The 24761-nt window shown below is 55.3% G+C and overlaps 2 protein-coding genes across 2 annotated transcripts; both read left to right on the top strand.

Moving 5' to 3' along the window:
• The first annotated feature begins 474 nt into the window (after nucleotides 1-474).
• Nucleotides 475-14749, top strand: NFKBIE (NFKB inhibitor epsilon). The gene is made up of 6 exons (XM_027735222.2): nucleotides 475-821; nucleotides 11208-11310; nucleotides 11817-12048; nucleotides 12220-12308; nucleotides 12588-12836; nucleotides 13158-14749. Exons 1-6 carry the CDS (start codon nucleotides 475-477, stop codon nucleotides 13221-13223), a joined length of 1086 nt encoding a protein of 361 aa, XP_027591023.1. The 3' UTR covers nucleotides 13224-14749.
• Nucleotides 14194-23994, top strand: SLC35B2 (solute carrier family 35 member B2). Its single transcript, XM_039389462.1, has 6 exons — nucleotides 14194-14377; nucleotides 14877-14947; nucleotides 16286-16409; nucleotides 19194-19387; nucleotides 19730-19890; nucleotides 21827-23994. The coding sequence occupies exons 1-6, from the start codon at nucleotides 14208-14210 to the stop codon at nucleotides 22763-22765; spliced, it is 1659 nt and encodes a 552-aa protein (XP_039245396.1). The 5' UTR covers nucleotides 14194-14207; the 3' UTR covers nucleotides 22766-23994.
• The last annotated feature ends 767 nt before the right edge of the window (nucleotides 23995-24761 follow it).

Here is a 24761-nt window from a genome sequence, read left to right as displayed (position 1 = left end):
TTAAAGAACCCAAGCCAACAGGGCAGGGGCAGGAGGCAGGCCCAGGACACACCGGCACGTACTGCCCGGCTTCGGGAAGTGCAGCGTGGCCACCTCCCTCTCCCGCGCGCCCCGGCCCGCCCTTCCGTGCCCACGCGTTCCGTGCCCACGGGTCGGTTTCTCCCTCTTGCAGCCTCTGCGCCCTCCCTGGACAAAGCGGGCGGGGCGAGACAGCCTCTCGTCGTGCCGGGAGGTGCCGGGGCAGCGCGGCGGGGCGGCGGCGAGGGGAATCCCGGGCAGGCGGGGCCGGGCGCGGCTGAGTCAGTGCGGGCAGGGGAAGGAGGAGGAGAAGGAGGAGGAGGAGGTGGAGCTACGGCGCCTTGGACTGTGCGCCGGCCGCCACTCGATGGTTTTCCGGCCATGAGCCCCCCGGCGTCAGGAGCGGGGCCGGGACCGGGACCCGGGCCGGGGCAGGCGGACGGCGGGCACTGAGCCATGTCGCGGGCGGCGGGCGGCGAGTGCCGCAAGGAAGCGGCGGCCTGGGAGGGAGAGGACGGGCAGTGCGACTCGGGCATCGAGTCGCTGCGCTCGCTGCCGGGCGGCAAGGAGACCCCCGCCGCCCCCGAGGCCGCCCCTGAGACCCTCACCGAGACCCTCGCCGAGACCACCGCCGCCGCCGAGGAGCGGCTGGACTCCAGCTACGGCTCCGGCGCCCTTCCTGAGGCTCTGCCCGGGCTGCCGGGCGTTCCGGGGAGCCGTCCCGAGGAGCCGTCGCCGCCGGCCGAGGGGCTCAGCCGGCAGCAGCTGGACGCGCTCACCTACCTTTCGGAGGACGGAGACACGTGAGTGACCCCCGGGGGAGCTACGAGTGCCGGCTCCCCCCAGCCCCGGGGCCTGGCCCCTCGCAGCCGGCTGGCGGCGGGGAGCCGGTGCCTAGAGATAAGCCAGGCAGAATCTGCCGTGCTCCTCATCCCTCCCCCGAGGAGCATCCGTTCAGCCGGGCTGTGGGTGACTCCCCAGATCCCTGCCCTGAGAGCCTCCCGCCATGCCTTGCTACGCATGGATGCTTGGCACCCCGCTGTAGGTTTGCGTTGGTGATCCCCTCACCCGCCTGAGGGGCATCTGAGCCGAGTCCTACAGAGTGAGCAGAGAAAGATGTACCCCAGCTTACATGGCACAGAATGGACCCACCTTAGGAAGCTAGCTTCCGCTTGCTATGGGGCTGCTGGCAACTAGAAGAGCAGAGGGAGCAAATCAAGCCCCTCACTGGCTCTTACCCAGAGAATTCAATGTTTCCTCCCCAGTAAGGCTTGGCTGCATGAGATGGCATGTAAGCAAGATCTGAAACAAGATTGGCTATGCAAGGCAAGACCTTGGGATGGCTGTGTTAGATGCTGCTCAACCCAGCAACCCAAGAACAGTTTGTTCTCAGGTGGGAATTGCCTTGCTTTGCCAACCTGCTGCCAGAGCCGCAGCTTTTGGCACAGTTGAGATGCACATCCCAGTATGGGGCTGCCCTCGTGAGCCTCTGTGACGGAGACAAGTGTTTCTCTTAATGAGGGGGGGCTTCCCATATCCGTAATGCCCTCTCAAGCACAAAGGCATCATGCCAGAGTTATTTGGTTTGGCTTCTGGTAATTGCCTTCACCTAAACACAGCGTTTTTTCCCGTTGTACATTCCCTCGACGGAAGGTTGTCATCATGAGTGTACACACAGAGTATGAGTGAAAGTTCTCACAGTCGAGGGCAAAGCTTTGCCCCAAACCCAGGCTGGAGTTTAATACTGAGTAATGGTGCAAGAGGAAGAGAAACTAAGAGGCACTGATATGAGCAAGGAAATGTCTTCAGTAGTGGCAGCAAGAAGGCTCTGTCCTTGCCTGGCAGACCACATCTGGATTGAAGCTGAAGATGGGCTGGGAGACAGCCTGTGTGTTTACTTCCCAGTTAGGAAGGAGTCTGTGCTTTTGCTAATTAGTTCATTAATGCTTACTGTGGGATCTGCTCTGAGGATTGGCTGGAAGTCTCATGGCATGCAAGGTTAGACTAAACCCAACCTCCCACATTCCCCAGCCAGACTTTCTAGTCCCGTCCTATCTATGGGCTCGTTCTGGGGCTCCTCAGCATAGAGCAGCTGCACTAGTTTTCCCAGCTCTGACGCTAGAGCCAAGGTGCCCACTGAGAGAGCCACGGGTCTTTTCATCAGAGCTGTGGAAGTAAGGCTTCAGAAAGCCCCCCGGGCTTGTCTATCATGGTGTACCCAGGGCTCCTCACTCACTGTTTTTTTAGTGAGCCCCGTAGATGCAGCTGCAATGCACATGGAGATGCTTTTACTGCTTGGGGCTATCTTGTTTGGGAGCTGAGCCCTTTGCCTGTCAGACTTGCTTGGAGAGACCTAATGCAAACATCTTATTAACTAGGGAAACATTAATCAGTGGTGTCTTGGTTTCTGTAGGCAGGAGAGGCTCTCGGAGAGGTCCCCAAACGGTTGCCGTTACTCTTCTGTTTTCTCTCACTCACAGAGCAGTTCAGAACAGGAAATCTGTAAAAAGTGAGGGTGGGAGCAAAACATCTGCTGGTGGTACAGCTCATACAGCTCCAGACTGGCCGTGTCCACACAGGAGATTGCTTTCCTGGGATCTGCTTCCATCTCTGGGGAAAAAACCAAACCTATTCTTGTGGTTAGAATGGTGAGGCTGTGGTGAGGCTCTGCTATTCTTGTCTCTCCTTCTGACCCTGTGGTAGAGGTAGGTGGCATTTATATTTAGAAGTGCTGAACATCCTCAACTCAGGTCGATGCAACTGGGAACTGTGAGCACCCAGCGACTCATTGAACTGCCGCTGTTATTGTCTGTGAAAACAGTCAGGGCTGATAGTAAAGTCTATGGAGCAATTGCTCATCCAGTGACAGAAGGTCCCCAGAGGGAAGGGATCAGATGGGCACAGGTTACATCCCTTTCATCTGGCCCATCGACTTCTTTTCTTCTTTTCATCTCTGTCAGCAGCACATTTCCTTGTGTGCTTTTTTTTGTCTGCCACAAAACAGCTCCAGGCAGAGAATTAAAATCATACTGTCATTATATTTCAGAAGACTTAGGCAACAACACTTTACTGTAATTGTAATTCTGAAAATACAAAAAGTTCAGGGGTTTTGGCTAAGTAGTTCCTGTTTCCCCAGATGCCCTGGCTGGTACCAAGGGGAGAGGAGCACTGGGCTTGCACAAAGGGAGCTGGCAAAAGTCTTGGCTCTCCATCTGACAGAAATCTTCATTATCCATAGCTCACTCAGGCTCACCCATCTGTGCCATCCTGAGGTGTGCCTGTGTTTGTCTGTCTGGCCCTTGTGGGGGAAGTACAGGAGGTGGAAGCAGAGGTAAGGAACGTGTGCTTGGGTGGTTGGAGCGTCAGCAGGATCCTCCCTGGCTACCTCCCTGCCCGCCTTCATGGGAGAGGAGCGTCAACCCAGATGGGATGAAGCAATGAGCCTAAAACTGGCTCTTTCTGTGCTCAGAATTAGGAGTCTAGCTTTGGCAAGAAGGAAGTGGCCAAGAGGGAAGAAGGGGGTGTGATGGTCAGTGAAATATGTGGGTGCTGTCTTCCAAGAATTATTTGCCCAGATATTGTCCCCCCCATGACTCCTCAGTAGCACTGGCAGCCCCTCCACCTCCGGGAAGTCAGAGCTGCAGTAATCGGTCACAGGGACATCAGTCCTCTAGAGAGAGTGGCTGAGCTGACAGGGCGGCAGAGGTCAAGGATGAGGAATGGGGCAGAAGATGGTAGGAGCACTTAGGGCAGTGATATGTATCTTGCTTATTCCGTGGCCAGATAGAGAACAAACCCTGTGCACTCAAGCTCAAATGGTCTCCTCCAAGCATCCGTCTTTTCCTTGTGACCCAATACTCCTCCAAGTATCCATCTCTTCCATGTAAACAAACTCTTTTTCTGCTGAATTGGGTCCCAATGGGACTGCTCTACATGGAAGTGAAGAGAGAGGCTTTCCAGCTGTAGACATGGCTAGCTCTGAGCAGGCTTCAGGCAGCTCCAACCTCTGAACCACCTCAACCTTTTTTAGGATTCACTAAGGAAACGCCCTCTTTCCCAGCCTCAACAGGCAGATGCACAAGTCCAGCATCCTGGAAAAGGGCTGCCTGTTGGACCAACACCTTCAAGGTGAAATGGGGTGTGATGGGATCACCTGTTGTGTTCCAGCACAAGGGAAAACCTCCCTGGTTGGGCTTATGTCAGCCTCTGCCAGCTCTGGAGAGGCAGAGTTGATTCATCGGTGTGTGAAATTAAGCGGAGTTTCCTCTCTCTAGGACTATCTTAAACTTAAAAATGTGTTTTCCTTGGTGCCCATGCTGGTCCTTGGGCCACACGCCAATTTATGCCATTGGTACCTGATGCTGCGGTGATGGAAAGGCTGGGGGCTGCGCCCCCACAGGAGGGTGACTTTCTTCTGCACGGGGCTCTGTATGCAAAGCAGCGCAGTACCTCTGTGGGGGTGAAGGTCAGGGGACCCCAGCTCAATCACGGGAGAGAGACCAGAGCCTCCTTCAGATGGAAAATGGGACCGAGTGGTTTTGGTCGGGCACATGTTTCTTGGAGGGAGGGGAGCAGAGGAAGCTTGACTTCCTCCTTCCACCAGAGACAAGTGCTGCTCTGTCTGCTGATAAGAAATCACGTGCCAGTGACTCGCGGGCTCAGATGCCTTAACAAGGGCTTGGGGACAGTTAATCGAGTAAAATTGGGTCCCCACGGGAGGTGATGTTCTGAGCTCTTCTCCACATGATGGTAGCGAAGGGGCCTTCTCTGCTGACCCCTTACCTGCTTGGGTAGCCATTGAGCACGAAGGCTCATCTTGAGGGGCCACTTCTAACCATACACCAGCGTGTGCCAGTCTTAACCCTCCCAGCTCATGGAGCCCTGTGCCAGAGATCTTCCCTGAGCAGGGGAATAGAGGTTGTCCCCATTCAGGCTGTCTGCTCCAGTGTGGCTGCTTGCTCGGTGCTTCCCCTGCCGAGCAGGGTTGTTGCTGAACCCCTGTAGCCCTGGATCCCAGTGTGTGTAAGTGGGGGAATGCTCAGTGTGTGATAACAAGGGGTAATTACTGTGAAAGAAGGAAAAAGAAGCAGAGGACTGGAGAGACTCAGGATTAAAGAAGTCCAATGCAGAGAGTGCACCTGGTTGCTGGTCAGGCTGGGAGTCCCCCTGCTTGTCTGGGCTGGGCTGTTGCTGGCTGCCCAGCAGTGAGGTGGCCATAGTTAATGGGAAGTGGGGATGCTCTTGGTTTTACCAGAGGGGCTTTGGAAAGAAACCTCCTTCCTTGATCGTCAGGATTCAAGTCCATTCAAGTCCATCCCTAGTTGCTTCCTAGCATGCTACCATTGTGGAGCAGAAAAGAAAGTGAGTCCTAACATGGGTCTGGCAGGAGGGACAAGAGAACTTCCTGTGTCCAGCTCCCTGTCCCTGGATTCTTGGCTCTTCCTCTGTGTGTGCTCAGGAGTTTGGTAAACAGGGGAGGGCTTGATGTTCCTCCAAGCAAGGGCAGAAAGCTCTGGAGCATCCCACAGGATGCCCCAGAAGTTGCTGGCTGCCACAGGGGTCGCACACATACAGCCTTGGCGTAAAGTGGGTAAGTCCTGGCAGCCTTCTGAGACTGTGCATGCAAGAAGAGGTTTTTTCTCTGTTTGGATGACTTCAGCCTGGCCTGGAGGAAGTTTCTTCAGACTTTCCACCTGCCTAGGTTTGCCTTGGAGCTAAGGGGAGACACAGCACAGGGGAAGGGAAAGAATGGCTGGAAATTTCCATGTCCCGGGATGCAGAAGCCTGATGCCTGGCTGTAACAGATCAGCCGAGGTGGGAAGGACTTCAAGTCCTTGCACTTTGGAGGCAGCTTGGCCGCTGTTGGGAAAGGGTTGAGCTCAGCTAAATTAACAAAGAAATTTTCATTTTTTTGTTGGTTTGGGTTTGGGGTTTTTTTTAGTATAATGTGGATAAACGAGGAGTCAGATGTGACTGTGTAGGAGGAGAGGCTGTGGGGTCCGAGCTCTGAGAGTGGTTACAGGGTGTCTCTCAGTGAGCTGCGTGGGATGCTCTCTGTGTCACAGAGTTGGGAAGCCCCTCTGACTGGGGCAGATACAGGGCTGAAGGGGGGCTCTGAGATATCCTAGACTCCCGGCTCATGCCTCATTAAGAGAAAATCTTGAGGCAATAAGGATACGTGCAGGGCTGTAAATGATTGCTAGGGTGTGTTGTGCAGGCTCTGGCAAAGTCCAGGCACTGTCCTCTTATAAGAGGCTGTTCTGACCTCAAGATATCTCTGTGTATACAGAAACTGTAGAACGTATTTGCCTCCTAATGAGTGAGAGTGGGAGTTTGTTCCATTTGAAATGGTCAATGGACCTTTTGGGATGTTTGCTGCTTTCATTACAATTGTTGATCTTGCTTCTTGGACCTTGACTGGCCCCTGCTAGTATGAGCTGACCTGCTTTCTGGCTTGGCCCATCCATGCATTGATGGTAGTGCGGGACAGACCCCTTGTTTTGAAGGGAACAATCCACATGCATCTGATGTTTAGTGCTTCTGCAATCCCAGGCCCACCATCTGCTCAGAAATGGAGCAAAATTCTGAAATGTGTTGGTGCAGAGTCTAGAGGGTGTGAGGCCAGGGGTGCTGTCGGAGCACCTTCATCTCCCCATCTTCCTCCCTTTCCTCCCCACCTCACTGAAAAAATGAGGTGCTCACAGGCCTCTCACAGTGCCTCTCCTGCCAGTCAGCCTCCAGCACCCTTCACTTGCAAGCACCCAGACCAAACCCTCTGCAGAGCACCCCAGGGAAGGTGAGGCTGTCTCCTCTGCTCACCTCTCCCTCTGGCCCCAGGAGCAGCAATCTGGGAAGCAGCTGCTGCCCAGACTGAAGATCAGGAATGCTGAACCCACTGTGGCTGAAGGGGCTTTGCATCCCCCTAGCCACAACCTCCTTCAAGTCCCATCCCATCCCCCCTCCACTCAAATTCAAGGTGTGCCCTTCCCAGGGAAGGGGAGAAGAAACCTGCAGAACAAGAGACCCAGGGCAGGAACACAGGATATGCCAATGAGTCCACAGCCAGCTGGGATCCACCGGTCCTTTGGAGCTGCCAGAGGGCAGATGGAACAGCTTTATGGAGCAGGGCAGCATCGCTCTGGGTATGTGGGGAGGAAGGAAGGGAGCCAGGCTGGGCTGGCTCAGGGCTGCAGGGCAGGATGGAGCTGTGCTTGCTGAGCCTGCTGGCAGAGGTTCATGCTGATGGCTGAGGAAGCGGTTAGCAGTGCAGGTTACAGGCCTGGAACAGGAGAGCAGGGTAAGCATGGAATTCCCCTGCTGTTTTCCTCCCCTCTATTGCTGCTGGGGCCATTTCCTCTGCTGAACAAGTTTCTCTTGTGTGAATTGTTTGCATGATTTCCTAATGCTCCACTCAGCCAAAATAAGGAGCTGGGAGCGAACTGTTCCTGCAGACCAGGACCTTATCTAGAGAGGGAGAAAAATTTGTCAAAGCAAATTCAACTGAATACTGGATCCTGTGTCTTAGGTGGTTCTGGAGTGAGATGGTGAAGGGAGAGGCTGCTTTGAGAATGAGGTGTCTTACTCTACAGATGGGGGGATCTGCATTGTCAGACCCTTTCCTAGAGAGATGGAAAAGGATAGTCAGAGAACTGGTGGGACTTTATCAGTTCTGCTTGTGTGTCAGAACTGGGTATCACCCTTACCCTGTTCTCCTGCCTCCAGTCCTCGCGTGGAAACTTTCCTGCCTGACACTTGAGGTCACTCAGAAGCTGGAGATGGACAGCACTGTGGAAATGGATGCTCTCCTGTGCCTAAACTAGGACCAGTTTGGGCCTAGTGGTGTGTTCAGACCAAGGGACATCCCCAGGGATAGCCCCAACCTCTCTGCTCCAGGGTTGTTATCTCTCTGATGACAGCTAGATCGCTTTGTGCCAGGAATGTCCTGTGCCCATGGGACCTTTGTGATTCAGAGTGCCGAATCCTTTTGTGCCAGGATGGAGCTGGTGAGCAAGTGGAAAAGCTGAGAATGAACCCAGCAGTCTGTACTGCTGCCACGTTTCCCCTGCCCACAGCTCCTCCATCCCTTGCCGTTTCTAAAACTCCCTGTTGCCCTTCCTGAAAGTTCCCGCTGGGCACCCACCCCCCTAGCTGCAGCCAGGAGAACTGCAGGGAGGAGCGCGGGGAGGGAGGGAGCAGTCAGAGGGAGGCAGAGGAGAGGCGTGCAGGCAGGCCAGGGAAGGGCAAGGGTCTGAGCATGGCAGGGTGTAGGGCTTGTTCTGGCAAAAGGACGCGGCCGTGGCTGGGTGAGGAGCGGTGTCTGGCAGCGAGCGGGTATCTCCATCGCCACGCCCTGGCTCTGGGGCTCAGCACGGAGCAGCAGCCTGTCAGTGGCTGCCGTGGCACAGAGAGTTGTCCTTGTTGCCTTGGCCAGAAGAAATGGAGACTGGAACGATGCCTGTGCCTCAGGTCTCCTCAGTGTAGGAGGTTTCCTGGGTTAGCAGGAGACAATCCCAATTGCTGGTTGGCATCACAGCCCATGGCACAGGGTGCCTCAGTGCACACGTGCTCTTGGTGGGCTCATCCCAGCCCGCTGGCCTTGCCATGATTAATCTGGGTAGCTCAAGGTTCTTGCAGCCATTTCAGGAAGTTGAGGGCTGGCAATGAGGAAAGGCGGGAACGAATGCAGAAATGAGAGTGCAGGAGGAGGCTGCACGCGGGTGGAGAAGGACGGGGGAGGGGAGAAAACAATCCTTCAAAGCAGGCACATCTCAGCTGCAAGATGAAAGCTTGAGCTCTGACCAGGTGGGGATGGTCACCCCCATCACCTCTGCACCATGGATGCCCAAACTTGCTCGGTGTCAGCTCAGACCCGAGCGACTGCACCGCCTTGTTGAGCTGCGGAGGCATCCAAGCTGGGAAGAGTGAGGTGCCGGCAGTGACAGAGTGCTGCTGGGGGTTTCCATCACCTCCCCAGGGTGACTGCCCCGCTTGTCCCCACGTGACAGTGTGGTGTGGCGTGGGTAGTGGCAGAGGGGCTGGGGGGATTCCTGGGGTACAAGGGCTGGCTGATGTGGAACGCAACCCTGGGCACTGCTTTCTCCCCTGGGAGCCCAGAGTAGCTCTGGAAAGTGAAAGCAGCAGCGGTTTAAAGTTCAAGCTGAATTGCCTCGGAAAGTCCCCTGTCTGAACAGTCTTATCTCTGCCATACCTGTAAAAGGCAGATCCTGTGGCCTCCTTCTGCATGTGGTGCCTGGGAGCGGGTTTGGAGAAACAGGGGCTGTCCCTGCAAGTGGGCAAAGGACACCTCAGCACAGGTGCTGCCACAGGGACTGAGGACCTGATGCAAAACCAAGCAGGGAATCTCCCTGTTGGATCATACCCAGGCTAGGGTCAGTGAAAGCCTGATGAGGGGAGGAGTATTCTTGCAGCTGGTCCCCTTGCTCCTGGCCTGGGCCCCTTGGCTGTGCCTCTGCCCCACAGTCCCCCGTGGGTGGTCAGACCTTGTCCGTGGGGCTGCATGGCCCCTGCTCGAAGCCCCCTCCCCTGCCCTGGGAGTGCTGCTGGTGAGGGGGCACCCCATGGCTGTGCAGAGGCAAATGTGGGTGGGTGGCCTCTCCTTCCAGTGGGGAATTCCCTGCTGCAGCATGACCTGGGGCTTCCCCGGGGACAAAGCCTCTCCTGTTGGATACAGCCTCTCTCCTGGCAGCAAGGTGGAGAGAAACTTGTTTTGCCGTCAAAACTCGGGCTTAGCTGAAGGTCCCTGGGGTTCCAGGTGCTGGCTTGGCCTTTGAGCAGCACTTGGAAGGAGGTGAATAAAGGACATTTTTGGGGACTGGCCTCTGAGCTTCTCAGCACAATCAAATCCTCACTGCAACTGGCGAGAAGGCAGCCCCAACCCTTCTTTTTTTCTGCAATGTTTAAGGTGTTGCTCTCCTGTCTATAGAGGGATGCTCTCTGTCCCCCACAACGCAGGTAGCATCCCAAAGCTGGGCTGTCCAGCAAGCAGATTGTCTTGCCAAGACTGGCACAGCTCTCACCCTCCATCCCTTGGCCCTGCCTGCCTCAAACAAAGCTGCTTAGAGCTCAGCCTTTAGTTTGGAGCTGATCCCTGCCAGAGACAGGCTACCCAGGGCCCCCAGCATAGCAGTGAGGAGGTGGCAGGAGGCTCAGCTCGTGCCTGCCGTGCTCTTCAGAGTGGGAGCTGTTGCCTGCTCCTTGCTGCTGCCCACCATGGCTAAGGTCAGCCCAAAGGGGCTGCCCTGTGGTGGGAGGATGCCTGATGCCAGGGGGCCCGGAAGTGCAGCAGGTTGGCGGAGGAGACTGGAAATTCCCTCTTGCCTCTGCCTCCATTGTGCTCTCATTTCTGTTCTGACTGTGAAGGGGCCGGCTGGAAATAAAACTTCTCCTTGGACTGTGGGACTCCGGGCTGCTCAACCACCCCGTGGCTGTGAGGACCATGGTCCTGAGGACTAGGGCTCCCTGCTGGCCACCAAGCTCTGACAGCTGCACCTCTGGTGTCCCTCTAAGCTGGCAGCTGCGTGCCAGCCCTGCCACAACTATGCTGGAAGGAAAGGATGTGGGGGAGAGAAGAGGAAATCGGTGTGGACCAGCAGATCAGGTGGCGTGGGGGCTGTGCCACAGAGGTGATCTTGGACTAGCACCAGGCTCCTGCCCAGCTATGGCTGCTTGCCTTCAGGGAGGAGAAAGCAGAAGTACAGTGCACAGCTGGAAGTAGGGAACTGGAATTCCCCGGGCAGCTGCCAGAGCCTAGACCTTCCTCCACAGCTGCCAAACCTGTCCCATGGGCTCTGGGAAACACATCCCAGGCTCTGGACCTGCACCAGTTGGAGGCCTGGCTTTGCATAGTGGCAGGTCCAAGCCCCATGCGTGCTGTGAGGTCCCAGGGAGGACTCTGCATTGCTTAGCAGGGTCAGGAGGGGCTGTTCCCTGTGGGGATCAGAGTGAAGGACTGCCCTGGAGAGCCTCAGGCCATATTTGTGCCTTGGCCTTCTGCTGAGCTTCCCCAGGGAGAGGGCAGAATGGAGGAGCTCTGAGCTGGTGGGAAGGGGATTGGAGGAGGCAGAGAGATTATTCCTTCATGCAGCAGTGAAGGATCTCCACTCCTGAGCATGGCACTCGGGACTCATTTTTTGTTTTTGTTTTCTCCTGTCCCCTTTATCCTTCCACAGGTTGGTTCATCTGGCCATTATCCACTGTGTCCCAGCTGTAGCACTCTGCTGCATTGCTCAGCTACCCAGGGAGGTGCTGGAGATACAAAATGATCTTTTCCAGGTATGCAGTTGTGATAGGCAGAAGATGGGAGGAAGGGAGATGCCGCAGGCAGTTCCCTGGGTAGACACCCAATCCATCTGCCCTTTCCCCCAGACCCCCCACCTGCTCCCACATGAGCAGCTCCTTTGCAGGGAGGGGAAGAAGGGTGGTGGAGACACCCTGAGAGAGAGGTGTGACAGCTCCCAGCACTGTGGGATGAAGGGTCTTTTGCAAAGCCTCAGGACACTGCAGACAACCCCAGAGGGTGGGAGCAGGCACAGCTTGAATGTGGATGGCAGTGTAGATGGGAGAGTGAGATGTGTCCCCATGGGTGATCCCTGAGCTGAGGTGCAGGGGACAGCAAACCATTGGCACCTCCCCCAGTGTCCGCCACGCATAACCTCAGGACAGGGATGGGGCTCTCCTGCATGGCAGCCTGTGCCGCCAGGCTGGCTCCTGTAGACTGGTGTGGCTCATCACATCTGGTGTCCTGTGGGGCATCCTCCCCTTACCTAATTTCTCTCCAGACCCCGCTCCATCTTGCTGTGTACCTGGAGCAGCCCCGCGTGATCCAGGCACTGATCCACAAGGGAGTGAACCCCGGGCTGCAGGACCGCAATGGCAACACCCCGCTGCACCTGGCCTGTGAGCAGCAGCACCTGCAGTGCGCCCAGCAGCTGCTGGAGAGCACAGCCCCACCGGAGGGCACAGCTCAGCCCCACAGGCACCACCAGGACCTGCAGCTCCAGAACTGGCAAGGTGAGACCTGGGGTCAACCCAGTGCAGAGCTGGTGGCCAGGTTGGGGCAGAGACCGTGACTTGTGTATGCAGGGATCCTGGAGCACAGCAGAGCGAGCATGCAGCCATGATTGGTGTGCCATGGGGTGGTCCGGGCTGACTGTGGCTTTCTCTTCTGCCTCTCCATCACAGGCTTGGCCTGTCTCCACATCAGCACCTTGAAGGGGAACATCCCAATGATGTCTCTGCTGCTGGAAAGTGGTGCCAACATCGATGTTCGGGTAAGACTGGGTATGGTGTGATGTTTTGGCAAGGCTGGGCCAGTGTGTCTCTCCCTTGGGCACTCCCTTCAGCCTTGAGGCAGGCACTGCTGTGAGGCTTGAAGGCACTGAATTTTGAGAGAGCAGAGAGTAAAGGTCCTTGAGGGGCTCATGGGTGCTATAACAGCAGTCAGGGTGGGGACTGCCCCCTCTGCACCTTGTCAATGGGGTGTCGGGTGGGTGCTGTGGGGCCCAACTGAGGGGCCCCGCACCCACACCCTTGTGATCTGCGGGTTGCAGGAGGGCACGAGTGGGAAGACCCCCTTGCACCTGGCTGTGGAGTGCCACAACCGCAAGGCTGTCCAGTTCCTGCTGCGCAACGGGGCGTATGTGGATGCCCAGATGTATAATGGTTGCACCCCGCTCCACCTGGCTGTGGGCCGCAAGGATGCTGCCATTGCCGCCATCCTCTCACACTCTGGGGCTGACACTCTGCTGAGGAACATGGAGAATGAGACAGCCCAGGACCTGGCTGATGGCAATGATGATGTGAGTCTCTGTGGGGGGAGGCCTGTGGCTCTGACAGCTGGTCACGGGGTGCAGGAGTTGGATGATTTGGGGGGAGCTCCTAGGAGGAGTTTGCTGCTGTTCCCATCCTTCCCTATAGGGTGCAGGCATTGGCTCTGGGGGTGTGTGGGAAAACTGCCTTTTGCCTCAAGACTTAGGGAAAGCCCAGACAGGGTTTCTTTGCACTTCCCTAGGGAGGTGGGCGACCACAGTACTGGGTGGGGGAAAGGTTTGGGCCCCTACTCCAGCTCGCTAGAGACACAACCCCCGATCCTTACATGTCCATACCCTTGGCTTCTGCAGCTCCTCGCCTTGCTGCCCTTCGATGACCTGAAGATCTCAGGGAAGCCTGTTGTGTGCTCTGAATGAGCAACTGGACTCCTTTGGCCCATTGGGCTGCCTCCTTGCTCCGTGCTGCTGCCTGCTGGAACCTTGCCTGCCTGCAGTTCCGTAGGAGCAGAGTCACTCTGGGAAACTTATTCCCCTGCCCCTCTGCTCTTTGGAAAAGTTTTGTTGGCCTCAGGCTGCCTTCCCAGACAGAAGAAAGTGGCATTTTGAGCACTACACAGGGGAGGCTTTTCTTTCAGTATCTGTACACTGCAGCAGGACTGAATTTCCCCTCCTGGCCGTGGGCCTGACTTGTGGGGGTCTCCAGCATAAAAAGGGAAGGAGCAGGAGAGGACTCGTTTTCACACTGATGGAGCATCCTCTGGCACCCCCAAACGCCATCAGAATAAGTGTGGGGTGAGGAGAGTCTACACTCACTCTAATAAATGTTTGTTGTTGCTGTGGGCACCAGAGGTCTCATGTGATCTAACCCATCCTGCACCCCCACAGCATCAGGAGGCTGAGCATTACGCCAAGGGCCACGGACATGAGGGCTGCAGGGGTTTCCCCCATCTGCCCACTCCCTCGGGTCCTTTGCACCACAGAAGGTGAGTAGGAGCGCAGGGGCTTCCCCACTTGCAGAACCTTTCTACTGCTCAGGGCCAAGACTGGGAGATCCCAGCCTGGTGCTCTATTCCCATGCTGTGCTGTCAGGCTGCAGGGCTGAAGAAAGATTGTAGGAAATGCCGGAAGACCAGGTTATGGATCCCTGCTTCTGCTGTTGTGCCTGACATCTTGCTGCTTTACCATGCTGTGGTTTCCTCTTTCGCAAAGAGGACAAAAGATCCTGCCCAATCTCCTGGCTTGAAAGGGTATTAAAAACTTACAGCATGGGTCTTCCCTGGGTTTTAGATTCCCCCAGGCTGAAAGTGGACAAGATGGCAGTATTATCTTCATGCAACATCCTTTCTGTTGTTCAGCTCACCACCCTTCTTTGCCCCCTCTCCAGCCAGAGGAGCACGTGTGATGCACATGCGATGCATTACGAAACCAGCAGCCAAAGGTGCTGTGGGAATGGAGGCATGGAGCCTGCCTGACCCCACCTCAGCCGGGGAAATTCCCCTCTTGTTGCCTGGGAGCAGCTGCTGTTGTTTTGGACAAATCCTGGATGACGCAATTGCCCGAGATGCTCTGGAGTGAGCCTTTGTCTTCTTCCTCCCTTCGTGTGAGGGAATGCTGCCACAAAAGCAGCGCAGGCACCCCCCCCGGGCTTCTCTGGAGGGTCTGGTCTCTTCAGCAGCCCTGGGCTGGATTGCGTTTGTTTTGAATCTTTACCTCTCACCTTCTGGCAGGGCCTCAACCCTGCTGCAAACCCGTGCGGCTGCTTCAATGCCACCTTCACAGGGGACATGAGGCACTCCTGGATTGCTCAAAGCAGGAATGACAGGTGCTGCAGGGCAGAGTGGGATAGTGGGGCCAGGGCTGCAGCTGGGAGCGAAGGAAAAAGGCAGAAGCAAGTGATGTGCACCTTTTGTTATTATAAAATAAAACCATTTGTTTTAAAAAGATGTCTTGTGAACCATTACTGGGTGGCCATCTGACGGCTGCAGCAGGCCCTGTAGCCATGCCCGGGGCCGGGATGGGGGTGCAGGGCTGCAAGGACCGGGTGGACATGGCCCCCATCCTGCCTCACAGTGCCCAGACAGTGCCTGCCATTGGAAGCAGCTGTGGCGTGTGCCTGGGGCAGGGCTGGGAGGGGGAGCCTGGTAGGGTTCAGTTTCAAGGGCTTCTGGCTTGAATCAGGAATAGTATGACCATCAGGACTAGGGCAGTGATCGTCCCCCTGCATGTGTGAGGCCACACCTTGAGTCCTGTGTCCAGTTCTGGGCCCCTCACTTCAAGAAGGACACTGAGGTGCTGGAGCATGTCCAGAGAAGGGCAATGGAGCTGATATACGGTCTGGAGCACAAGTCCTATGAGGAGCGGCTGAGGGAGCTGGGGTTGTTTACTCTGGAGAAAAGGAGGCTCAGGGCTGACCTTATCACACTCTACAACTACCTGAAAGGAAGTCAGCATCTTCTCCCAGGTAACCAGCAGGACAAGAGACACAGCCTCAAGCTGTGCCAGGGAAGGTTTAGGTTGGACATTGGAAAGAATTCCTCTTCAGAAAGGGTGATGTGAGATTGGCTCTTGTCCATTGTGATGGACTGCCCAGAGAGGTGGTGGAGTCACCATTCCTGAACATGTTCAAGGAAAGACTGGACGTGGCACTTAACTGCCATGGTGTGCTGGTTTAAAGGTAAACCAGCAGGGGAAATGAACTCAAAAGAGAGATTATAAATCAGAATAACAATTTAATAAAATAATACAATAAGTACGATTATACAGAAAAACAATTGGTTTTAACCCACAAAACCCAAACGTATAACCCAGCACCCTGGGGCATGAACAGAGTGGTGTTCTTTGGGCCCCCTGAGTCCAAAGTAAAAGGAGAGGGGAAAACCTGTTGGTGAGAGTGCTGTTGCAGTCTGGTCAAGAGTGGTGTTTGCAGTCTGGTTGAAAAGTGGTGGTTGCAGTCCAGTCGAGGGTGGTGGTCTGCAGTTTGGTTGAGAGCGGTGATCTGCAGTCTTCCTCTGGATCCCACGAATGGTTAAAAAGGTCCCAAGACTCCAAGATTATATATCTTCCAGTTCAGGCAGGAATGCCTAGTACCTCCCTCAGGGCTGGGGGTTCCTTAATGGGTGTGAGGACAAGAGCACTCTCCTATCTCGCAGGCCTCTTAACACCTAGTTTATAGCCTGAGGAGTCAGGCTCTATGTGCAGATAGTGTAAATGGTTCATTGATAACAGTTTCTGGGAAATGGCATGGAAGGCTATAGAATACACAGTTTTGGGTTACACCCATCCAGTGATGAACTGGCCTCAGCTGTCCTAACTAGGACACATGGTCTGTTTGACATGGTGATGTTCGGCCACAGGTTGGACTCGATGATCTCAGTGGTCTTTTCCAACCTAAATGACTCTGTGACTCTGTGATCCCGTCATCCCGGCCACCTCTCCGCCGGCTCCCGCCCGCCCCGCTCCTCCCGCCGCGGCCCCTCCAGGGCGGCAGGGGCCGCTGTGGGGCGGGAGCGCACCCGCCGGGCGGGGGTTCCGCCGCCGCCGGGAGCAGAGCCGAGGGGAGCCGGCCGGGACCGGGGCCAGGCCGGAGCCGGGGCCGGCCTGCAGGTGGGTTGGCGAGGCCGCTCCGGCGTGGGCGCGGAGGGTGAGCCGGGCCGCGGGCGGCAGCTGCCCCGCTCGGCGGGCGCGGGCGAGGGCCGCCGCCGCGCTGCCGGGCCGCTCTCTGCGAACGTGGCCGCCGGGCGGGGAGGCGACCCCGGGGCCACGATCGCCCCGCACCCGGCCGGGCGCTGCGCTGCCTCTCCCGCGGGGCTGGTCCCTGGGCAGAAGCCGCCGGAGCCTTGGGGCAGAGAAGCCCTGGAGCGGCAAGCGGGGTCCCCGCTGGGCTCTCTCCTCCCGGGATCCCCGGTGTCGCCGCGGGCGGGGGGCGCGGACGGTGCCCCGGGGCGGCAGGGAGCCGGAGCCCGGTGCCCCATTCGTGGCCCCTGGGTAGAGGCGGCGGTCGGCCCTGGGAGGACAATGGCAGGCGCTCCCTGCGGCATGGCTGCGTGCAGGGGCAGGGACAGAGAGCACACACGAGATCTCGAGCTCTTAGCGGGGGCCGTGGACTTGTCAGCTCCGGGCTTGGATTTGACCTCAGCCCTTCCAGGCGCTGGAGACGCGCTCAAGAGTAGCAGGGCTGTAGGCAGGGATCCTTTTCATTCCCTGGGACCCAAATTTTGCATCCCAGGCAGGGGGCTGGGTGCCAGCCCGGCTCCGAAGCGGTGCCTTTCAGAGCTGTCCTGCCTGTGCCCAGGCGAGCAGCGGCCGGGTCTGTTGTCTCGCCTCCCAGGCTGTTCCCCAGGCCCCAGACTAAGGCTCCTTTCATGCCTCGCACGCCGCCTGCTCGGCCCCCCCGCTTTCTACCTGTAACACTGGCGTCCCTGTTCCTTCCCAGCCTCGTCGGGGAGGGCAGGGCCTGCTGCACTGAGTCAGCTCTCGGGGCCTGGGAATTGCTAGCGCAGGCATAGAGAGAGCCATTGTCCCTCCATAGCCTCCTCTTCACAGTCGCTGTGGGAGAGCTGAGCTGGTTCTCCTCCCATGGCAGCGCTGCGGGGGCCGGTGGGATAACAGCAGGAGCAGTCGTGCTGATGGAGCTTACGGTCCCTGTCAAGTTGGAGACGTGGCCCTTGAGTGTAGCAACCGACCCTGTCACTTATATCTGACTTCTGCAAAAGCGAATGGCATTTCTGCACCCTGCCATCAGCCAGGGCTACTTAATACAGGCAAGCCCAGGAGCACGTGGGCAGCTTCAACTCCAGGTGCCAGTACCAAGCGGTGTTCTTGCATCCCACAGCACCTGTACAGCCTGCAGTGGTGCCCCTGCAGCAGGAGAGTTGGGGTGGAGGCGTCAAACTGTCTTTTCTTGGGGGGAGAACAGGAAGGAAATAGAAAGCAGGCACAGAAATCCACCTCCGTGCACTTCTTCCTGGGCTGGGAATTTGTGTCCTTTAAGTCACAGGAGGGAGATTTCTAGGTGAAACACAGCCTTGGCTTAGATCAGGTTGTTGGACTCCAAGGGCCTGGCTGCAGCAGCTGAGGATAAGAAAAGCCCCGGAGGCCTTTCCCAAGGGGACAAGAAGTTGGAGGGGAGGGCTTGCACATGAAATGGCAGGGGACTTACTTGCCTTTAAAGCTCTTAAGTTTGTAAATCTCTGAGTTTTGTGGGAGGGCTACCAAAGGTCACGGCTATACAATATTTAAACGAGGTACACCCCTAAACAGGGCCTAAATTCCTCTGACTCACTTGTTTCTGGGGGAGGAGGAATTAACATCTCTAGCCCTTTCAGTCCCGGGAGCTTAGAGTTTTTCTGGTGTGCATTTATGTAGCCAGCCCACAGCACACTTACCTGGCCCCCAAGGCAATTAAGATGCTTTCTCCACTGGGGAAACTGGGCATGGATGGAGCATGGACCAGGGAGACCTTCTACCCTGATGCAGGAAGTTGCAGCTTGGTGTGTGACGGGAGGATGCAGGTGGCCTTGGGTATAGGAAGTTCTTGCCTGGTTGCTCATTCTGTTGAGTACCTGGTGCCCCTGAATATTGCAGGTTTGCCTCTGTGGAGGGAAGAACTCCTTCAAGGACTATTCAAGCTGTTTTAAAGCTAGCTAGGTCACTTCCTGTAGCTTTAACGGAAGAATATCGGCTATACCTTGTTAGATAGTCCTGGTAAAATTCTAACCAGCTAGCTGCCAGGAAAGTTCCTTTCCAGCCTTCCTTTCTGGCTGTGTTTTGGTAAGTGGGTGAACTTTCATAATTTCCCCTGAGCTGTGGGGAATGCCTTGGTATGCTGCCTTCCAGGGCTGCATGGAGAAGTGGAGGAGGTTGGCAGCCCAAACCTCTGCCTCTTCTCCACTCACCTGGTGCAGCTGGAGGGGAAAGCTCTGAACTATTTGCTCCCAGGCGAAGGTTGCTCATGGCCACAGGCTTGAAACATGAGCTGCTAGGTAGGAGTTGATTTTTCCATTCAGTGACTTTTTCTTTTACCACCCAAGAGCTGTGCTAAAGTTTAACCTATAAAGGTGAGGTGTGAGGTATGAGGTGCTCCTTGCATTTGAAGTAAGAGTGTTGTCAAAAGGAGATGGTTACAGCAGTGTTCTCTCTAAGCCTGAGAATCCAACGTTCTAAGTCCATGTGTTCCAGAGCAAACACCTTTAACAGAAGCGAATATAGATGCCTGGCCTGTGCTTTTTAAATCCTGAGGGCTTTTGCTACTCCACATGCTGCCAGCATCCCTGTTGTCGCTGAGGTGGGGTCTGGGTGCTGCCTGCTGGTGGGGAGGTATTACAAGCATGCAGAGTGGAGCTGCCCATGTACCAGTAGCCCGCCACCTGCCTCTTCCTCTCTCCACAGATTTTGCCTTCCCCTCGTGCTGGCTTCCCTCCCTGCAATGGCTACTGGTGAAGAGATCGCCCCTGCCCTGCAGGACTCGTGGGGGGACTTCTGGCTCTTCCGCTTCTTTGTTAATGCTGCTGGCTACGCGAGTATTGTGGTGCCGGGATTCCTCCTCATCCAGTACTTCAAGAGAAGGAACTATTTGGAGACAGGTAAGGACAGGAGCTTCCCTTCCACATCCTGCCTCCCTCTGAGCTCTCTGCACCTCCTTGGTCTGCCCTGCTCAGTTTGTTTCCCTAACCTGCTTTGTCAGACCAGGCTTGAGCCGCTCACAGAGCTGCATCCCAGTGCTGTCGAGGTGTTACTCTGAAACAAATTTCTCTGAGGCCCGTGTGCCAGCAGATCTGGAGGCTAGTAAGGAGGGAGGCTTCACCTCTTAAGCTGGTGCAGCTGGTGATGCCCAGGCTGTGGTTAATTACAGAATTGTGGAATACGCTGAGTTGGAAGGGACCCACAAGCATCATTGTGTCTCTGTGTTCTCTTACCCTATTCAGGCCGAGGCATTTGCTTCCCTGTCATAAAATCATGTGTGTTTGGCTCTGAGGTGAAGTCTGTACACCAGGAGGATGGGTCTCTGCCACCCCGGGCAGAGCCCACAGAGTCCTCCACAGCCCGACAGGTCTTCAAGCTGCTCTTCTGTGCTGCTGGTCTACAGGTAAGGGCCCTGTGCATGTGTGTGTGGCTGTCCCACTCTGGAAGGAGGAGGTGGCTGGTGGGTTTGTGACTGTCAGTTCCTGGAAGACCAAGGATGCAGTGCTGTCCTTGATCAGGGGAGGGTTGGAGACTGGAACACAGCCTCTCAATCAGGATAGTTCACATCTAAGGGCTGTGGAGGTCCATTTAGCTTCTGTCATCTGGGCTGGGGCATCCTGTCTATCTGATTGCAGTACTCTACAGCCACGGATAGGGAAAACTGCGAAAATTCTGTGATTCAGCAGATTGTTAGGCCTGCTTTTGTTCCTGATGTCAAATCAGCAGATAGTTTGAACTCTCTTATCTCCCAGGCTCTCCTCTGGCTCACTGTCTGGGGCTGATGCATCCTGCCTTGATGGATTGAATTTGAATACTGGAGAGAATACTACAGATAAACAGGAATTTTAAATCTTAGTTTCCCTAAGTCTCAGTTACAGCCTGAGCATCATTAGGAAGGGCAGCTTTTTGGGTCTGTGAGAACTGAAAATAGTAATGTGGGCATTAAGATAGAAAAATCCAGGTGTCCTACAGCCAGCAGAAGGTACTCTCTGGCCTGCTCTCCTGCCCCATTCAGACTTGCTGCAGGTCACCATTAAGGCATCTCTGTGCCTTAATTTCTCAGGAAATGTGTGATGAAAGAAAGTCTGTGTTACTTTTGTGAGGGGCTCGGTACTGTACCAGAAGTAGTGGAGGTGACGGCCAGAACAGTGGTCATCCCTAGCTGACTATTACATCTGCTGGGTTTGAAATTAGAATTGATTTGGATGGAAAAACCAGGCCTAGGGAGCTGGAAGTGAAAACCAATGCAGAGGCCACTGGGAAAACTGCCAGTACCTGCCGCAGGGAGCTGGCACCAAAACCACAGCTGTGAATCGGTAACGCTCCCTGATTCTGTCGGTCTGGTTCCACAGGCTTTAAAGCAGCTTAAAGCATAACTGCTCGCTCTCCACCAGGATGTTTGCATTGTGGGCTTCTCCCCCCTGTACACTGTGCTGGTTTAAAGGTAAACCAGCAGGGGAAATGAACTCAACCCAAAAGAGAGATTATAAGTCAGAATAACAATTTAATAAAATAATACAATAAGTACGATTATACAGAAAAACAATGGGTTTTAACCCACAAAACTCAAATGTATAACCCAGCACCCTGGGGCATGAACAGAGTGGTGTTCTTTGGGCCCCCTGAGTCCAAAGTAAAAGGAGAGGGGAAAACCTGTTGGTGAGAGTGCTGTTGCAGTCTGGTCAAGAGTGGTGTTTGCAGTCTGGTTGAAAAGTGGTGGTTGCAGTCCAGTCGAGGGTGGTGGTCTGCAGTTTGGTTGAGAGCGGTGATCTGCAGTCTTCCTCTGGATCCCACGAATGGTTAAAAAAGTCCCAAGACTCCAAGATTATATATCCTCCAGTTCAGGCAGGAATGCTCAGTACCTCCCTCAGGGCTGGGGGTTCCTTAATGGGTGTGAGGACAAGAGCACTCTCCTATCTCGCAGGCCTCTTAACACCTAGTTTATAGCCTGAGGAGTCAGGCTCTATGTGCAGATAGTGTAAATGGTTCATTGATAACAGTTTCTGGGAAATGGCATGGAAGGCTATAGAATACACAGTTTTGGGTTACACCCATACCATGATGAACTGGTCCCAGCTGTTCTAACTAGGACAACACTGAGCAGGTTTTGTTTGGAACAGGATATTCCTGGTTGTAACCACATGGACAGTGGGTTCCCTCAGACAGGTGGAGTGGAGAGTGGCCCCTCCCAGTGTCTCGGGGAAGTATTGCTGTGCAGACGATGAGGCAATGAGGCAACACTGGGGAAAGCAAGGATCTCCTGGGGTCTGTTCTTCGTGTGGCTGCTGGCAGCTGCTGTTGTGGATCCTGACTCTCCTTCTGCTCCTCCCATTTTGCAGGCCTCCTACCTCACATGGGGTGTCCTCCAGGAACGTGTGATGACGAGAACATATGGTGCCACTGAAACGGACCCTGGTGAGAAGTTCACGGACTCCCAGTTCCTAGTGTTCATGAACCGCATCCTGGCCTTCACAGTGGCCGGTCTGTACTGTGCCCTGACCAAGCAGCCACGCCATGGGGCTCCCATGTACAAATACTCCTTTGCTTCCCTCTCCAACATCCTCAGCAGCTGGTGCCAGTATGAGGCACTGAAATACATCAGCTTCCCCACCCAAGTGCTGGCCAAGGCCTCCAAAGTGATCCCAGTGATGATGATGGGCAAACTGGTGTCACGCAAGAGTTATGAGTACTGGGAGTACCTGACTGCTGCCCTCATCTCCGTGGGGGTCAGCATGTTCCTGCTCTCCAGTGCTCCCAACAGGCACGTGTCCACTGTCACTACTTTCTCTGGCGTAGTCCTCCTGGCTGGCTACATAATCTTCGACAGCTTCACCTCCAACTGGCAGGATGCTCTCTTCACCTACAAGATGTCTCCCGTGCAGATGATGTTTGGCGTCAACGTGTTCTCCTGCCTTTTCACAGTGGGCTCACTCCTGGAGCAGGGTGCCTTGCTGGAGTCGGTACGTTTCATGGCCCGCCACTCAGAGTTCACAGCCCATGCCGTGTTGCTCTCCGTGTGCTCTGCCTGCGGCCAGCTCTTCATCTTCTACACCATCAACCAGTTTGGGGCAGCTGTCTTCACCATCATCATGACACTCCGACAGGCCTTTGCCATCCTCCTCTCCTGCCTCATCTATGGGCACACTGTCACTGTGGTGGGTGGGCTGGGCATAGCTGTTGTCTTCATGGCCCTCTTTCTCCGTGTCTACGCCCGCAGCCGCATGAAGAAGCGCAGTAAGAAGCTCCCCCCAGGCGAGACCCCTGTACAAAAGGTCTAAGGAAGCTGAGGCCATGGCATTTAAGCCATAGCCACTGTCCTGCCTCTGGTCGAGGGTACTTGCTTGATTTCTCAGAATCTGCTGAGGAGCACAGTGGGGTATGGATAGGCAGGACTGGTGACTCAGTTTTCCACCTGCTTTTCCTGGAGAAGGGGCTGGAACAAGCCCAGGAAATGCTCTGGGCTGCTGCAGCTCTAAACCTTTCCATTTGCCTTAATAGGGTCAAAGACTTACAGCCAAGGCACAGGCCTAGGGGCATACCAGCATGGAGCTGCTGGTACACCTGCCCCACCTCTGCCTTGTGGCTTCTCCCCAAAGTCACTGATGAACAAGGGAACTCTTTTCCCTGGTACTGTCTTGCCTTTGGCTAATGCTCCTCAATTTCTGTAAATACTACAAAGCTCGGCAGGAGGAAAGGGCAAACAAAACACTAGGTTTCTTTTTGAAACACCTCCGGGTGAGGCAAGTCCCTAGCTGAGCCCATTCCAAGGGTGGGAGGCTCTCAGCCTCCATCCCAGAAGGGACTCCAGGTAGTACAGGCACAGCTAAGGGAGTGACTCCCAGCCTGTCCTACCCCAGGCCTGGGATCTGCCCTGGGAGGGCACTCTGCAGTGAAAGCCAGTACCTCCCAGTTTGATTTTATCAGCTCTTTGCCCTTGCTCCAAGACACTTTTTCTTTGCTCCCTTCAGCCCTGACTTTTATGCAGAGCCTGAAGCTGGCCAGTATGGTTTCCAAGGTTTGCCGAGTTCTTCTAGGTTGCTTTTTGGTTACATCCGCTGCTGTTTCAGGCCAAAGGCTGCATTGCCTGGAAGCCCCAGCACTGCCTCGGGGTGCCTCAGTGCCACAGTTTCTGGGCTTTGCAGTTGCCATTCAGAGAAGCACAAACAGCCCCTCTTTTTCCTGCCAACTGGAGGCACTGGCCCTAGTTTTCCCAGGGCCTGGCCAGAGCCCTGCTGTGCCTGGAGGGCTGGGATATGGGGCAGAGCCTGCTTGCGGTGCCTTGTTCCTGCTCCACAGGCAGCAGGGGATGGAATGAGTGGGCACCTGCTCCCCATGCAGCTGGGGATGGAGCAGTGAAAGCTGTTCTTCCCCAGGAGCCTGGGTTTTACCGGTCAATCCTTTTCTCCTCAACACAACCTGGCTGACAAACCAGCAGGTTTTGGTACTTTTGCAAGGCAACTTTTTTCTCTTTTTATTTTATTAAATTAAAAATATGCTGCATATAGTGCCATGGGCATAAATGTGGGGTTTTTTTATTCATTTGGTGGTTTTTTCCCATATACCTGGAAGGAGGGGAGAGAGACTTCCAACCTTTCTTGTGTCCTGTGTCTCTCAGGGACAGCAAAGCTGTGTTTCCAAACACAGGTGCCTCTCTCTGCCTTTGCCAAGGCAGGTATCAACCAGGGTTGGACCCAAAGCTGCAAGGCCTGACAGGAGATCCTTGCACACATGACTGGGAAGCACAGCCAAGTTTGGAATGCTGCTTATGCTGGTGGGCAGGTGGAGGAGCTGTTAGCCTAAGTCTGGTTTGGCTCCTGGGTTCCCTGCATGGTGCAGCTTGGGCAGTCCCAGTGGGTGTAGCTACAGAAGTGGTGCAGAGCCTGCTGAGTACCTGCCAGCTGGGGCCACCACCACTGTAGCACTTTGTGCGGTGCAGTGGCACCAATACGAGGCTCCACAGCAGAGCCAAGAGAGACTTGAGGTGTGGATGGTCTATCCTACTGGTACATATGGGAAGTCTGGTGAAAAACCCTAGCTGTAGGCTTACAGGGTTCAGAGACAGGCCTAACAGGGCTAGGGAAAGGGTGAGGAGACTCAGGTGAGGGTTACAAGAGAAACAGAGGAGACTAGGGACAGCGGTGAGTTAGCTGAGCCTGCAGGGCTGTCTTCAGAACACTTGGCTTTCCAGCAGTTTTACCTGTGCTCCTTTCCTAGCTTTGAGCTTTTGGAAGTGCCTGAGCAACCTCCTAGCTTTTTATCCTGCCCTACAAATTC

This window comes from Pipra filicauda, unplaced genomic scaffold (assembly GCF_003945595.2).
Source record: "Pipra filicauda isolate LSUMZ 115617 unplaced genomic scaffold, ASM394559v2 scaffold72_size3293161_pilon, whole genome shotgun sequence".
Taxonomy (NCBI): domain Eukaryota; kingdom Metazoa; phylum Chordata; class Aves; order Passeriformes; family Pipridae; genus Pipra; species Pipra filicauda.
The sequence above is the reverse complement of the archived record's forward strand: the minus strand, read 5'-3'. Positions and strand labels throughout refer to the sequence as shown.